The sequence below is a fragment of the Suricata suricatta genome, chromosome X (genome assembly GCF_006229205.1).
Source record: "Suricata suricatta isolate VVHF042 chromosome X, meerkat_22Aug2017_6uvM2_HiC, whole genome shotgun sequence".
In the NCBI taxonomy this organism is placed as follows: domain Eukaryota; kingdom Metazoa; phylum Chordata; class Mammalia; order Carnivora; family Herpestidae; genus Suricata; species Suricata suricatta.
This window is the reverse complement of record NC_043717.1, coordinates 60,673,062-60,689,174: the sequence shown is the minus strand read 5'-3', so window position 1 is coordinate 60,689,174 and position 16,113 is coordinate 60,673,062. Positions and strand designations below refer to the sequence as shown.

Here is a 16,113-nt window from a genome sequence, read left to right as displayed (position 1 = left end):
AAAGTAAGGAAAATAGAATTAAGGTTTCTCAAGAAATTAAAAACAGAACTACCTTACAACCCAATAATGGCACTACTAGGTATTTACCCAAAGAATACAAAAACACTAATTTGGTAGGTATATACACCCTTATGTTTATTGCAGCAGTATTTACTATAGCTAAACTATGGAAGCTGCCCAAGGGTCCACTGATAAATGGATAAATAAGATGTGGTATATTTATATATAATGGATAATAATCCAGCCATAAAATAGAGTGAAATCTTGCCATTTACAATGATACAGATGGAGCTAGAGAGTATTATGCAAGTGAAATAAGTCAAGAAAAGACAAATACCATCTAATCAGTCATGTGTGGAATTTATGAAACAAAGCAAATGGACAAAGGGGGAATGAGGCAAACTAAGTAACAGACTCTTAACTATAGAGAACTAATGGTTACCAGTAGGGAAGTGGGTAGGGGGTGCGTGAAATAGGTGATGAGGATTAAGGAGTACAGCTGTGGTGGTAAGCACGGAGTGTTGTATAGACTTGTTGAATTACTATATTGTACGCCTGAAATTAATATTACACTGTATGTTTACTAACTGAAATTTACATAAAAACTTGAAAATAACTAAATAAATTGAATTTCTGGCGGACTGTGCATTAAAATTCTAGTAAAATTTTTCTATATATCTTAAACTCTAATGCTTTATGTACTCACGAGAGTTCCCCACTTAGACATATTTTTTCCTATTCATCCTCCATGCTCATACAGGGCACTCCTATACATCTTTCTATGAGAAGGAATGGATCTGGAAAAATCTTAGAAGGATGGATAAATATATTCTGTTTTCTATGGTGAAATAAAGCATCAGTTACCCAAAGGCTGAGAGCTTCCACTAGTGTTTATCTAAATAATCTCTATGACATGACTATTCAAAAAGAAAAGAGTGAAACATTACTGTCTTTAAACATTTTTTTTTAATGTTTTTATTTATTTTTGAGAGACAGAGAAAGGCAGCGCGAGCAGGGGAGGGTCAGAGAGAGAGGAAGACACAGAGTCTGAAGCAGGCTCTAGGCTCTGAGCTAGCTGTCAGCACAGAGCCCGACTTGGGGCTCAAACCCACGAACCGTGAGATCATGACCTGAGACGAAGCCGGACGCTTAACCGACTGAGCCACCCAGGAGCCCTTGTCTTCTTTTACTAAGGAGTAGAGGTGGGGATAATCTAAAACAAGACAATATTCTGTAGACATCCTATGCTGTGAACTAGCCACTTTCCCTAACTCAGCACAGAGGACTTTTTAATAGAGTTATTTTTCTGAATTAATTTTTCTTTGCTTGATTTCTTCACATTTTCAGAATATTGAATTTTTATCATAAGGATACATGTTAATTATAGAAAATAACTATACAATGAAACAAATTAGAAATAGTCCTATCTTTCAGTAATAACTATTCTTTTTTTATATCAATAATTTTTAATTCAGTTTGATTGTTCATGTAAATAACAGACCATTACTAAAGTTTTTACTCAGATGGAAGATATACGTTCTATTTAACACCTGAGTGATCTCATAATTATCATGCTTCCGTGAATCGACAGAATGAATATAGGAGTTAAACATTCCATGTGAAATAATTACTTCAAAAACTATCACAATGCTCCACTTCTAGAGTGAAATTTTTAATGTGTCATCTTTAGGAAAGTTTTTTTCATTGAAAATCATAAAAAATGAGTAATTTATTTTCTTGTCAATAATGAAAATCTTTTTATGGTAGCAGATTAGCTTACAAAATAAGCTAAATATGCTGTGATTTGCTGAACAAAAAACAAATACGCATTTTGTTTTTCTTTGGTAATATGAATATTAAGCATTACTTTAAAATAATTGTAAAGAAAATCAATTATATTCATTTTTAACTTATTTGATTATACACTATTTGCAAAATAACATTAATTGTTACATGTGAAACAAATTGGAACTATATTTAATAAAATGCACATTTATATTTTAAAATTATACTAATAATGCTTTAATTAATTTGGTGTAAAAGTTGAAAAAAGAACAGATTATAGTTCAGAACAATTTAGCACAGAAGCTTCATGATTAAATGTAAAAATTCCCATGTCCTTTTTCTCAAATACACAATGAAGAAAACGTATAAAAACAAAATGCATAAAAACATTTATAGGTAAGTGATATAGAAACTAAACTCTATAATTTGAAAAGTCATCACATATACCAGGAGCTTCAGGTATCACAGTAACTATAAGTAATTTCAGTTAAGAAGAAAAAAAACAATTAGGTTTTCCTGGACATAGTCCCAGTAAGTACACAGACTTCACACTTTCTGGGGAGGCTTTCATTAATCCCGTTATGCTCCTTTTTATTCTGAGTTTCCACTCCTTTCAAAAAACATGAAATCAATGAGGAAACATGCACCAAGCATAACAGCTTTCATTTTCACATCAAGGTCCAAAGGGAACTGGATACCAAAGTTATCAGCATCTGTAAACGCCTCTCTAACAAAACCAGTCCACTGCTTGGAAATCTTGCCAACTATCATTTCTTCCTCAAGAGATTTAATCTCAAAATCAACATCTGCACAACGGCTGCACACAACACATGGACCAGTAATTTTTAGTACATCTTCTCTCCTCTCATTCTGAATTGTAAACTTTGGAAGGCATGGGTGCCAGGTCTGAGTAACATAACCTACAGGTACACCAGGAGGAGCATGGATTTCTATCTCCTGAAGGCAGCAAGGGCAACAACAGCTGTCACACCTTAGTGGTCTCTCCAGAGTTATAACCTCTCGGCCCATATTGTCAATAATCCTCATGGTAAAAGGCCTAGAAGCCCCACAGCAATTCCGGGTACAGCAATCTGTGTCCTCTGCTGCAAAGTAAATCCTCTGTCCAAAGCTGTTCTTAATTTCATATTTGTTATTAGTTTCAAAACCTGTTAAGACTTCCAGAGCTCAATTTGCTGATGAACCAGTATCTGATCTATCTGACTTAAATATTCCAATCCGGGTGGACAGCCTGATGGAGGTGGTGGTGCTGGCATCCATGGTACCCCTGCAGGTCCACCTGGCTGATTATACACTGGCTGGTGTTGGACAGGAAAGTGCACTGGGCCAGCACCTGAATAACCACCTGGTGGAATTGAGTAGCCAGCCTGGGGGCTCGGGTAACCAGCTTGGGGGCCAGGGTAGCCAACCTGGGGGCCAGGGTAGCCAGGATATCCTGGAGGTCCTCGGAGTGCTGCTGCAGGATACTGAGGGGGATATTCAGGCGGTAAATTTGTTCCTGGATAAGGAGCATTCATTTCACTATTTTGTTTTAACATGACTTAAAGAGTCGAGAGTTTTGGGGTGACACTGGGGTTCGTAAAGGTCCAGAGCTGATGGCCAAGAAAGAATTCTTGGAGATATCTTTGGTGCACAAAGGTGATTGTATTGAAGCCCGGGTAACAGGACCCAGCACAAACACAGCCAACTGGCCCGGAGAACCCGCGCTTGTCCCGCGCCAGGTGCGCGCGCGGGGCGGGGGGGACGAGAAAGTCGCCCGCCCACCTGTGGCCATGGGTGCTCCAGAGCTGCCTGGAACCTCCGAGGTACAGAATCCTTCTCGGTTTCGTTTCCGGATGCTTGGTACACAAAAGGGCTCCTCCCCTGCCGGTGCGCCCGCTTAGCTGCTGGAGGGCATGAGAGTTGCTGACCCCCGCCACCTTCCTTGCTCCGGGGAGAGATTCCAAAGTTGGCTCTGTAGCTCTGGCAACAACGAACTAACTGCAACTATTCTTAAAATAAGAGTGTGGATATTTTTTCCGGTGTTTTCTTTGCATATATGCAGGTGTGTGTGTGTTCACATACACATGCTTTTTCACAAAATTAGAAATTTTCTATATTTAGAGTTTTATATCATGTATTCAAAAATTTTTAAATCTTTCTCTTAAGCAATACAAGTTCATTGTAAAAATGTTTAAATATGATTAAGCAAACTGAAAAAATAAGAATGTTCAAAATAAGTAAAAGAGTTTCTGGGTCAGTTAATCACCCGACTTTGGCTCAGGTCATGATCTCATGGCTCCTGGGTTCGAACCCCACATCGGGCTCTGTGTTGACAATTTAGAGCCTGGAGCCTGGTTCGGATTCTGTGTCTCCCTCGTTTTCTGCCCCTCCCCACTCGTGCTCTCTCTTTCTCTCTCTCCCTCAAAAATAAGTAAACATTAAAAACTTAGTAAAATTAGAGAAAATGAAGAAAAATAGAAGTTTCCTGTAATTCCATCCAGAAATATAAATGTTAGTGTTTTAGTATTAAATAACATCATTCTTTTTTTTCCTCTATGAAAATGTACACTTCTTTTCCTTTTACAAAATAAAGATCACACTATACCTACGTAGTACGTTTTGTCACCTTGATTTGTTTACTTTCCTATTATTTTGTGAATATTTTCTTTATTAGAAGCTATTCTTCTCTTCAATTTAATGGTATTTTCTATAGGAAGAGATCCTAACTGATTTATTGAACCCTTCATTTTTAAGTATATAGGTTGCTTCCATTTTTTTTCAATTATAAACAACGCAGTAGTGGTTATCCTTGTATTTGAACCTATCCACACTTGTTTCCAAGAATGCATTGTTAGAAGTACAGTTGCTGATCACAGCATATATGATGTGAATTTATCATTTGTGTCTTTTTAAAATAAAATAATTATTTAAGTGATCTTGAGAAAGGTATTATCAATAAAAGTTTGAGGAATGAAAGTGAAACTGTGGCATTTTTTTTTTTTTCCTGTAGAAGAGTCCAATGAAGTTCCAAATGAGGCAAGGGCTCATAAGGAGGAGGACCACCATGCAGTATCCACAAATAATGTGGTATGTACATTTTGAAATTATTTCCTCATGCTGGATTATTTCCCACATGATGGATTTCAAGGATATGTTTCCCATTGGTAATAATATTGGTTTAGAAGAATAAAATCATTCTCCACAAACCAAAAGAAAGCTATCACCAATGAAATTGTATATTTTTAATGGTTTAAGAAATGAAATTTAAAGTGCTGTCATTTGTGCCTCAATTTTTTTGATTGAAGAGATTTGCTCATATAAAAACCTGATGCTTAATACACATGGACATTTTATGCATGTTATTTTTCTTTAACACATTCAGCAAAAAGCATGTTTCTTCTCATTTAACAGTTGGTAGAAATTGAGGTTAGCCTGAAACCATGAATGAAGCTTTTGTTAGTTCTGGGTCTTGTATACAAGGATTCCTGATTCAGAGTTCTCTGTTCAGACCATACTTATCACTGTATGTAGATTAAACTGGGATTTGTAAAAATGTAAATATTATTTTATATAGAAATGTTTTCCAAGAGCTGTTTTAGCAGCATAATTTATATTTTGACTCCATCAAGGAATACAGAAATCAAGATAATATTAAAGTCAAAGAAAGAGGCAAGTAAAGTTTTGCTTTTGGTCTTTTTTTGAATTAGTAATTTTTGCTTGATTGAAATCTTTACAAAATGGTCCCTATTATGGATTTTTGTGTTACAAAATGGGCATAACATCAAGATTGACCCTGGCTTCCATTGCAAACATTATGTACATGACACTCTAATTCTTCTACATCTCCTTAATAAAAGTTGATACATAAAATACAATTTTGTTCTTTTTTCTTAAACCTCAGCTATATATGATGGTGTTTTCCACATGCAGAATATAGTTTAGGATTACATTTTATTGATCTCAGTCCCTATTTAAGTTGATGTTTGACCCTACTAACACAACTCAATAGGTTATAGGAAAATAGGCTTTGATTTTGATGCAAAGTCATGTTTTCTTGAGATAACTAGTAATAATTATTTTCCACAATTATGAATTGTGATAACATTCTTAAATCCCATGAAGTAATAATCTGCTGTACTCTGGATTTGTGTTGTACTATGAAAGCTATATATAGTTGTTTACAAATTAAAATCTTTTGCCCTAAACACATGCTCATTTTTAGTCTGAATTTCTCTGCATGGATCGCCCTTCAGCAGACATTTGGAAATAATAAATGAAGTAATGGCATGGGATGACTGAAGTCATTTAAGGATCTAATTTTTGAAAAACAATAGATTTTTAGAGATAAAACTTCAAACTTTCAAAGGACCATGTCTTCGGCCTGTAACTTTTGAGTGCCCTCACTTATTCATAGATGACAAAGCACAAAGACATATATGACTTATTTATATGCATATATTTATACAGTGATTCTTGGTCCCTTTTTCCCTGGATTATTTATCTTCTTTTCCCCCAAACCAATTCAAATAGAGAATCTAAAGAAAAAATTTGGAACATGTCAAATCTGGTCTGGTGAAAACTGATATGATAAAGCTTTAAGTTTAGGGGGAGGGGGGAAAAGAGGTGGTGGTGATGGTGGAGGGCACTTAAGGGGAAGAGCACTGGGTGTTGTATGGAAAACAATTTGACAATAAAATATGGAGAAAAAAAAGTTTATAATGATTTTAATAAAATACAAAGCAGATTCATCTCTAATCAGCAGTAGAAAGCAATTTCATTGCAACTGTTCTCCCTGACTAAGAAGCCTTTAGGTTACAAACCCCGTTATGGTTACATATCCTCATAAGCAATGTATTAAGTATGGTCATTCAAGGTATTTTTTGGCACTTTTTAAGAATTGTTACTAAAATTCCAATTAATTAACACATTGTAATATTTGTTTCGGGTGTACAATAAATATAATGATCCAACACTCCTGTATAACACCTGGTGCTCAGATATTTAGAACTGATTTTGTCTTTTGGTTTTGGTTTACAAAAATAGTGTTCCATGATTATAGAACTTTTCACTTCAACAGTAAGCTGTTTTGTTCACTCTTTTGACAGATACTTAATTAGTACCTAATATGTGCAAAATACTGTCCAGACTGTATTGCACTTTAATTCTAAAGCTAATGGCAGATTAGCTTGTGTGTGTGTGTGTGTGTGTGTGTGTGTGTGTGTGTCTTCTTACTGTCTAATGAAGGAAGGAAACCACCAAATTATTTTTATTACTACATCATAAATGTCTGCTTTCAATTGTCTAGCTGATGGAGTGCATTAAATAAATGAATTTTTTAAAAAACTGTATTTGACTTTGGAATGCATGTCACATGTTGATATTTTACATTAAAAGTTGTAAACAAGTACATGGTATTTTTTTTTTAAATGGAGTTTGCAACAAAGTAGGTATGGTTAGCATTAAATAGACAACTCTTACAGGAAGTGAGCTTCCTGTCACTGGAGGGCACTATTTAAGTAGAATTCAAGTGCATATTATTTTTCCTCAGATACACCGTGGAAAGTTTAAAGTTTCTTTTTAAGCTTATTTATTTGAGAGAGAGTGTGTGTGTGTGTGTGTGTGTGTGAGTGTGTGGGAGGGAGGAGCAGAGAGAGAGGAGGAGAGATAACCCCAGGCAGGCTTTGGACTGCCAGTACAGAGCCAAGGCAGAGCTTGATTTCCTGAATCGGTGAGATCATGACCTAAGCTAAAATTGAGTTGGACACTTAAACAACTGAGTTACCCAGGGGCCCTGAGGTTTTGCTATTTTAAATAGTATTACAATAATTATCTGTTTACTTAAAAAAAATTAATGTTTATGTTTAAGAGAGAGACAGACAGAGTATGAGTAGGAAAGGAGCAGAGAGACAGGAGATAGAATACGAAGCAGGCTCCAGGCTCAAAGCTATCAGCACAGAGCAGGTCACAGGGCTTGAGCCCACCAACAGTGAGATCATGACCTGAGCCAAAGTTGGACATTTAACAAACTGAGCCACCCAGGTCCCCCAATAAATTTCTATTTACTAAGCAGTCATCAATTAAATGTAGAGGAAGTTGGCTCAGACACACACTGGGTATAACATTGAAGAGCCAGTCAGTTATCAGAATTTATTCTGGATAACCTGGACTAGATAATCCCATCATAAAAAGTAAACATTGAATGTATATGTTCTATACATTGTTGAGTGTAGTGATGATGATAATCAGATATATATTTATGGAAACTTCTCTACTTGTGTTACAGAAAATAGAAATTATTGATGATGAAGAAAGTGACATGATAAGTAATTCTGAAGTTGAACAAGTGAATTCTCTCTTGGATTATAAGGTGAAAGTAATTTCAAATTCTGAATTCATTAAGAGAAGGTACTAAATGAAGCATACTTTTACAGGGCCTATGTACTAGTTTATTTCACTTTCACTTTCATTTGATGAGTTAAACTGGGGCTCCACATTGACTCTCTCAGGCACTTAGATATCAGCCAAAATGTTGACCACTTTATTTTTGTTGTTGTTGTATTTATTATATTCCCTTGTTTGTATATATGTATATATATATACATATATATATGTATATATATGCATAGTTACTTAACAGGATTGTTTTGAAAAGCATGATACTTTATCCAAAAGAATAAGGTATTTGATGTGATCTTCTGTATCTCTGCTGGCCACATTTCCCATGTCTTGCCAATTCTACAGATTATGAGAAAATGGGTTCATTTATCAGATTGCGTTCTGAGTTAATTTCATCCTCCTCACTTGTTTTCACCTTCGCAGTCAGTAGACATGCATCTACCCTGAACAGAAAGATGAAAACCTGCCAAGAACAATAAAGTGACAAAGACTCTTTAATCAATCAAAAGTAAATATATGTGAACTTGCTAGGACACTGGAAAGGTTGTTTTTTAACAGCATTACACTTGGTAAATTGCAAAATCTCATTACACAGATAGTTGGACATTTTGCTGCAAAATACAGTCCATGGGCCAAATGTTGTGTCTCCTTGGTGCGAATCTATTTTTTTTTTTTATAGTTTATGGTCAAGTTGGTTTCCATGTAACACCCAGTGCTCATCTTGACAAGTGCCCTCCTCCATGCCCATCACCCCCTTCCCCTTTCTTCTCCCTCATCAGCCCTCAGTTTGTTCTCAGTACTCAAGAGTCTCTCATGGTTTACCTCCTTCCCTCTCCCCAACTATTTTTTCCCCCTTTGCCTCCCCCATGGTCCTCTGTTAAGTTTCTCCTGTTACACTTATGAGTGAAAACATATAGTATCTGTCCTTCTCTGCCTGACTTATTTCACTTAGCATGACACCCTTGGGTTCCACCCTTGGGTTCCATCCACGTTGGTACAAATGTTGGCCACTTTAATTAATGCTGGCTGGTTTAGTGGTTATGGTTTTAAGCAAAGATCTTTGCTGAGTGGGAGTAGATATTGATAGTGTACATCGAGGTGACGCTGTGCACAGTGTTGGTTAATTTATGTTAGTTGTGTTAGTTATTTCACAGATTCATGGCCAGAAGCTTAGAGGATCCATCTCTAACACTCTCCTCTTGCCAGCAACAAGTGCTTCACCAAGGAATTCCTCTGAGGACCAGCCAAACCCAACCTGCCTGCCATGGCAGGCACAACTTCCAAAGCTGCTCCTAACCAACTACACTTGGTCTGCAGCTTTGGCCCAGGACAGCACCACTACAAAGTGACTCCAGTCATGTGGACAGGGTAACAAACCAACATACCAGAGACTCACAATTCCTGTAGCCAGACCCCTACCTGCATGTACAAGGAAGGGACTGAGCCCTGAACTTCAGTGTATGTCTTGGCAGAGAGGTTAATAGCACACTGCTAGAATGAGTAATGAATAATGGCCTTACCCAGCAACCAGTCCTATCTGGCCTCAGCCAGGACTCTCAAAAGTGTCCTCACAGAAGGCAAAGTGGGCCACAGTAGCTATCTGGGATGAAGGCAACTATGCTTGGCCACAGCAGGAGGGTTGATGCAGCCCACACAGGGGATACCCCTGGGGCAACTGGTTCTGATGACATGGGAGAATTGAACTATAAGGCACCACAGGACCTCTTCTACACAAGGCCACTACTTTAAATATCAGAAGATATAGCTGCCCTGACTAATATATAGAAACACACACACACAGAGTTAAATTAACTGAGACAGAAGAATATGTCTCAAATGAAAGAACAAAACAATCACAGTAAAGAGCTAAATGAAGCAAAGATAAGAAACATGCCTGATAAAGAGTTCAAAGTAATGATCATAAGGATACTCAAAAGATTTGAGTGGATAAACCCAGTGAGAATATCCACAAAGAATTAGAGGGTATAAACAAGAATGAATCATGGCTGAAGAATTCAATGACTGTCATCAAAAATACAGTAGAGGGAATCAATAGCAGATTAAATAATGCAGACAAATGGATCAGCAATCTGGAAAACAGGGTAATGGAGAGTGACTAATCTGAATAGCAGAAAGAAAAAAAAGAATGTTAAGGGGAGAATAGGTTAAGAAAACTATGTAACGCCATCGAGCATAATAGCATTCACACTATAGAAATCCCAGAAGGAGAAAAGAGAGAGGAATGGACAAAAAATACTTGAAAAAAAAATAACAGGACATTTCCCTAACCTGGGGAAGTAAACAAACAGAGATTCAGGTCCAAGAGGTAAGAAGAGGCCCTAACAAGACGAAATCAAGGAGGTACACACCAAGGCACATAATTAAACTGGCAAAATATAATGATAAATAATTTAAAAACAGCAAAAGAAAACAGTTAAAAACAAGGAAAACCCGAAAAGGCTCTCAGGCAATTTTTCAGCAGAAACATTGAAGTCCAGAAGGGATTGTTATGATATATTCAAAGAGATAAAAGGAAGGGGGACTACAACAAAGAGTACCCTAGCCAGAAAAATTATCATTTAGAATTGAAGGAGAGAGGAAGAGTTTCCCAGACATACCACCCCCCCAAAAAATTAAAGGAATTCCTCACCACTAAACCACCTCTACAAGTAATGATAAAGGGACTTTGGAAAGATAAGAAAGAAAGAAGAAAGAAAATTAAAGAAGGAAATAATTTCAAAGGTTAACACAAACATATAGTGGAAGGTAGTCGATTAGTTACTTATAAACTTTATACCTCCAGTATGGAGGTTAAAATATAAAAGTAGTAATCAAGTGTGGCTATAAAAGATATACACAAAATAGGAAGATGTAAAATATGACATCATATACTTAGAACAGAGGCAGGAGTAATAAGTTGGTACTTTTAGAATGTATTCAAACTAAAGTGACCATCAAAATAAGGTATACTTCTATTCACATCAAATGTAAAAGATGAATACAATGGTAACCACAAATAAAAACATTACAATAGCTATACAAAATAACAAAGGAAACTAAACTTAACACTAAAGAAAGCCATCAAAACACCAGGGAAGTAAACAAGAGAAGAAAGGAACAGAGAACTACAAAAACCACCAGAATACGATTTTTAAAAAGGCAAAAAGTACATATTCTTTAATAATTACCTTAAAGGTAAATGGACCAAATGTTCCAATCAAAACACAGGGTGACTTAATGCATAAAATGCAAGACCCATCTATATGCTGCGTATAAGACGCTTACTTCAGAACTAAGACACATGCAGATTGAAAGTGAAGAGCATTTACCATGCCAATAGAAGCCAAAGAAAACTGGGTAGCAGTACTTATATGACAAAATAGGCTTTAAAACAAAGACTGTAACAAGAGCCAAAGAAGGACACCACATGATGATAAATAAGACAATCCAACAAGAGGATATAATGATTGTAAATATTTATGCACCCAACATAAAGCACCAAAATACATAAAGCAAATATTAACATACATAAGGGGAGAGATTCAGAGTGACACAATAGTAGCAGGAGACTTCAACACCCCAGTTGCATCAATGGATAGATCAACAAGGAAAATCAACAAAGAAACTGTGACTTTCAATGGCATATTATTCCAGGAGGATCTAATGGTTATTTCCAGAGCATTCTATATAAAGCACATGGCACATTCTCCAGGACTGATAATATATTAAGCCACAAAACAAGTCTCAATGAATATGAAAAGCTTAAAATAATATCAGGCACAATATTAACCACAATGGTATGAAACTAGAAATAAATGACAGGGAGGGAAAGTGTATAAACGAAACAGAAGCAGGTTAACCAACAAGCTACTAACCATCAATGGATCAATGAAGAAATTGAAGGTAATTAAAAAATACATGGAGATGGGGCGCCTGGGTGGCTCAGTCAGTTAAGCATCCGGCTTCGGCTCAGGTCATGATCTCTCAGTTTGTGGGTTCGAGCCCCGTGTCGGGCTCTGTGCTGACAGCTAGCTCAGAGCCTGGAGACTGCTTCAGATTCTGTATCTCCCTCTCTCTCTCTCTGTGACCCTCCCCTGCTCGTGCTGTCTCTCTCTGTCTCTCAAAAATAAATAAAAGACATAAAAAAATTAAAAAAATACATGGAGACAAATGAAAATGAAAACACAGCAGCCCAACATCTTTATGATGCAGCAAAAGCAGTTCTAAGAGTGAACTTCATATAGCAATACAGGCCTACCTCAAGAAACAAGAAAAATCTCAAATATACAACCAAGCCTCACATCTAAGGCAACCAGAAAAAGAACAAGTAAAGTCCATAGCTAGTAGAAGGAAAACAATAATAAATGTTAGCACAGGAATAAACACAATAGAGAATATCAATGATACCAAGAGCTGGTTCTTTGCAAAGATCAACAAAATTGATAAATCTCTATCCAGACTCATCAAGAAAAAAGAGAGATGACTCATCAAATGAAGGAGGAGAAATAAAAACCAGCCCCTCAGAAATATGAAGAATTATAAGAAAATACTATGAAAAATCACATGACGACCAAATTGGATGACCTAGAGAAATGAATAAATTTCTAGAAACATACAGTCTTCTAGAGGTCTTCAGGGATGGATGAATGGGTAAAGAACTAGAGATTGTGTGTGTGTGTGTGTGTGTGTGTGTGTGTGTGTGTGTGTTACTTTGCCACAAAAGAGAGTGAGTTTTTGCCACTTGTGACCACATGGATGTACATAGAGGATATCACATTGAGTGAAATAAATCCAAAAGCAAAAGGTGAATGTGATATAATATCACTTTTACATGGAATTTAAGAAAACAAAACGAATGAACACACAAAATAAACAGATACTTAAATACATAGAAAAAAGTGGTGGTTGCCAGAGGGGAGGTGGGTTGGGGAATGAACAAAATAAATGAAGGAATTAAGAGGTTCACACTTACAGCTATAAAATAAATAAGATGGGGCACCTGAGTGGCTGAGTCAGTTAAGCCTCCAATGCTTAGTTTTGGGTCACATCACAATCTCGCAATTTTGTGAATTTGAGTCCCAGGTCAGGGTCTGTGCTGGCAACAAGGAACCTGCTTGAAATTCTCTCTCTCCCTCTCTATCCGCCCCTCCTCCACTTGTATTTTCTCTATCTCTCTCAAAAATAAACAAAACTAAAACAAAATAAATAAATTGCAGTGTAGAAAAGTATAACATAGAGAATATATTCAATAATAAAATAACATTGTATGTGACAGATTGGGACCACACTTATTGTCATGAGCATTGAGAAATGTACAGAATTTCCAAATCAAGATTTTGCAATACCTGAAACTAATATACTATTGTATGTCAATTTTATGTCAATAATAATTTTATATTAAAAAGTAATATCATATCTAGCATATATATGTATAAGTGTTATCCAATTTTACACTTCCAGCATCAGTGAGTGTGAATTCCAGTACTCTCATTTAATAATTTGCACTGTCTGAATTTGCATTTTAGCCCCTCTGGTTTATGTGAAATATTGTATTATGGTTTGAATTTTCATTTCCTTGGTAATTAATAAACCTAAACATTTTATTATAATATTGAGCTTTTGTATAATCTCTTTGTGAAGTAACTCTTCACATATTTTGCCTGATTTCCTAATGTGTTAAAGTCTTTTCTTTATTGATTTGTAAGAGATTAGTTAGATTGAAAACTATTTTCTACCAGAAAATGATATGAAATATAAAGTAAGGGTAAATAAAACCTCATTTAACATTTCTCATTGCAGATTTCAGGATATCAATTTAAAACAGCTCATCAGTTTTGAAATTCAATCTTATTTTCAGATAACATTTTTTCCTCTTTTTGCATACACATGCTAGTGTTCTTTGTTTTGGGACCAAAATCACTTCATTGTTTTCTTAAGTATATTCATCATAAGGCTCTCGAAAGCAGAGATATATTTACTCATCTATGCATTACCTGGTCTAGTTTCCAACACATAGATATCCAGTATGTAGTTCCTGAGTGAATAAGTTAGTTTGCTTATCCTTGAGGAAAAGTTTTAATAGTAGTGTACAAGTGCTTATTTATATGCAATCAATTAAGATTAGAAGCCAGATCATTATAACTTTTTTCCTGACACTGAAATAGTCTTTCATTATTCTTGGGATTCATTATAACAAAATCAAAAACTGATTTCTTATGCTCATTTGATAATTATTACTATGCAATACTCAGTTTGTGCCTAGTGAATTTTCTGATTGATATATGTTGCTAGAAATCCACAATCGCTAGAAGTTCTAATAATCCAAAATACTTAAGAGACAACTTGATGAGCTCAGTTCCTGAATCAGGAGTAGTTGTATCATAAAATAATACATCAGTTTTGGCAGCCATTGATAGCCTGCCCAGAAATCAGAGCTCCAGTCTACATGAAGTCTTAAGTGTTCCCTATAATCATCTTCGAGAAGAATAGACAAGGCTTACTGGGAATGTAGGGAAGATTTTAACAAGAAAATTGAACTAGATATTCTTTTGCACAATTCAGGACTGATAGTTTCTTACTAGTTCCTCCACAAACACTCTATTTACTTTAGGAAATTCTCTAAAGTACACATACATTCCTGCCTGTAACCTAAGAAATGTTTTATAGGCCTACAAAAAGCAACTCCAAGAAGAAAATATTTGTAATATTAAATTATCTTAAAGCTGTTTTTTTCAAACATTCCATAAATACTGAGTAGATGAAATATTTGCATGACAAATTAGACATCTGCATACCAAAGGTGATTTGTGATTTCTGCAAATATAAAGTTTTAAAAATGTTTTCTACAAATGGCCAGATTTCATTCTTTCTCATTGCCATGTAGTACTCCATTGTGTATATATACCACATCTTCTTTATCTATTCATCAGTTGATGGGCATTTAGGCTCTTTCCATGATTTGGCTAGTGTAGAAAGTGCCGCTATGAACATTGGAGTACATGTGCTCCTATGCATCAGCATTTCTGTATCCTTTGGATGGACCTCGAGGGTGTCATGATAAGTGAAATAAGTCAGGCAGAGAAGGACAGATACCATATGTTTGCACTTATAGGTCTAGCAGGAGAAACCTAACAGAGGACCATAGGGAGGGGAAGGGGGAAAGAGAGTTGGGGGGAGAGAGGGACACAATTCATGAGAGATTATTGAATACTGTAAACAAATCCAGGGCTGAAGGGGGAGGGGGAGGGGGGAAAGGGGTGATGGTCATGGAGGGGGAGCACTTGTGGGGAGAAGCACTGGGTGTTATATGGAAACCAATTTGGCAATAAACTATTATTTAAGAAAAATAAAGGTTGAATGATATCGCCCCCAAAAAACTGTTTTCTAATGGTCTGTGAGTGCAGCTAATTAGGACTATGCATTCAAAGGAGACTTTACACCTGTTTAGGGCTGATTTGTGACTCAGTATGTGATCTATTCTGGATAATATTCCATGTGTACTCTAGAATAACGTGTATTTTGCTGCTTTAGAATGAATGATCTGAATATATCTGTTAAATCCACCTTGTCCAGTGTTTCATTCAAAGCCATTGCTTCTTTTTTGATTTTCTGCTTAAATAATCTGTCTATTCCTGTAAGTGTAGTATTAAAGCCTTCTAGTATTATGGTATTATTATCTATGTATTTCGTTATTTTTGTCATTAATTGATTTATATATGTGGGTTTTTCCAAGTTGAGGAGTATAAATACTTATGATTATTAGATCTTCTTGGTGGATAGACCCCTTAATTATGATATGATACCACTTTTCATCACTTATTACAACCTTTGTTTTAAAATCTAGTTTGTTTGATATAAGTATGGCTACTTTGGCTTTCTTTTAACCTCCAGTAGAATGATAGATTTTCTCCATCTCTTCATTTTCAATTTTCA

At 35.9% G+C, this 16,113-nt stretch overlaps 1 protein-coding gene and 1 pseudogene across 5 annotated transcripts in view; one reads left to right on the top strand and one right to left on the bottom strand.

Annotated features, from left to right (window-relative positions):
- The window catches only part of HDX (highly divergent homeobox), a 184,689-nt gene that overhangs the window by 141,017 nt on the left and 27,559 nt on the right, over positions 1-16,113 (top strand). For 4 of the 5 annotated variants that reach the window (XM_029930869.1, XM_029930868.1, XM_029930872.1 and 1 more), the window contains 2 exons: positions 4,796-4,872; positions 8,069-8,152. In XM_029930869.1, coding sequence (XP_029786729.1) covers positions 4,796-4,872; positions 8,069-8,152 — 161 coding nt within the window. Of the gene's footprint in view, positions 1-4,795; positions 4,873-8,068; positions 8,153-9,324; positions 9,504-16,113 lie in introns of those variants that run through there. The other variant, XM_029930871.1, reaches the window with a different exon arrangement.
- LOC115284273 lies at positions 2,377-3,476 on the bottom strand (annotated as a pseudogene).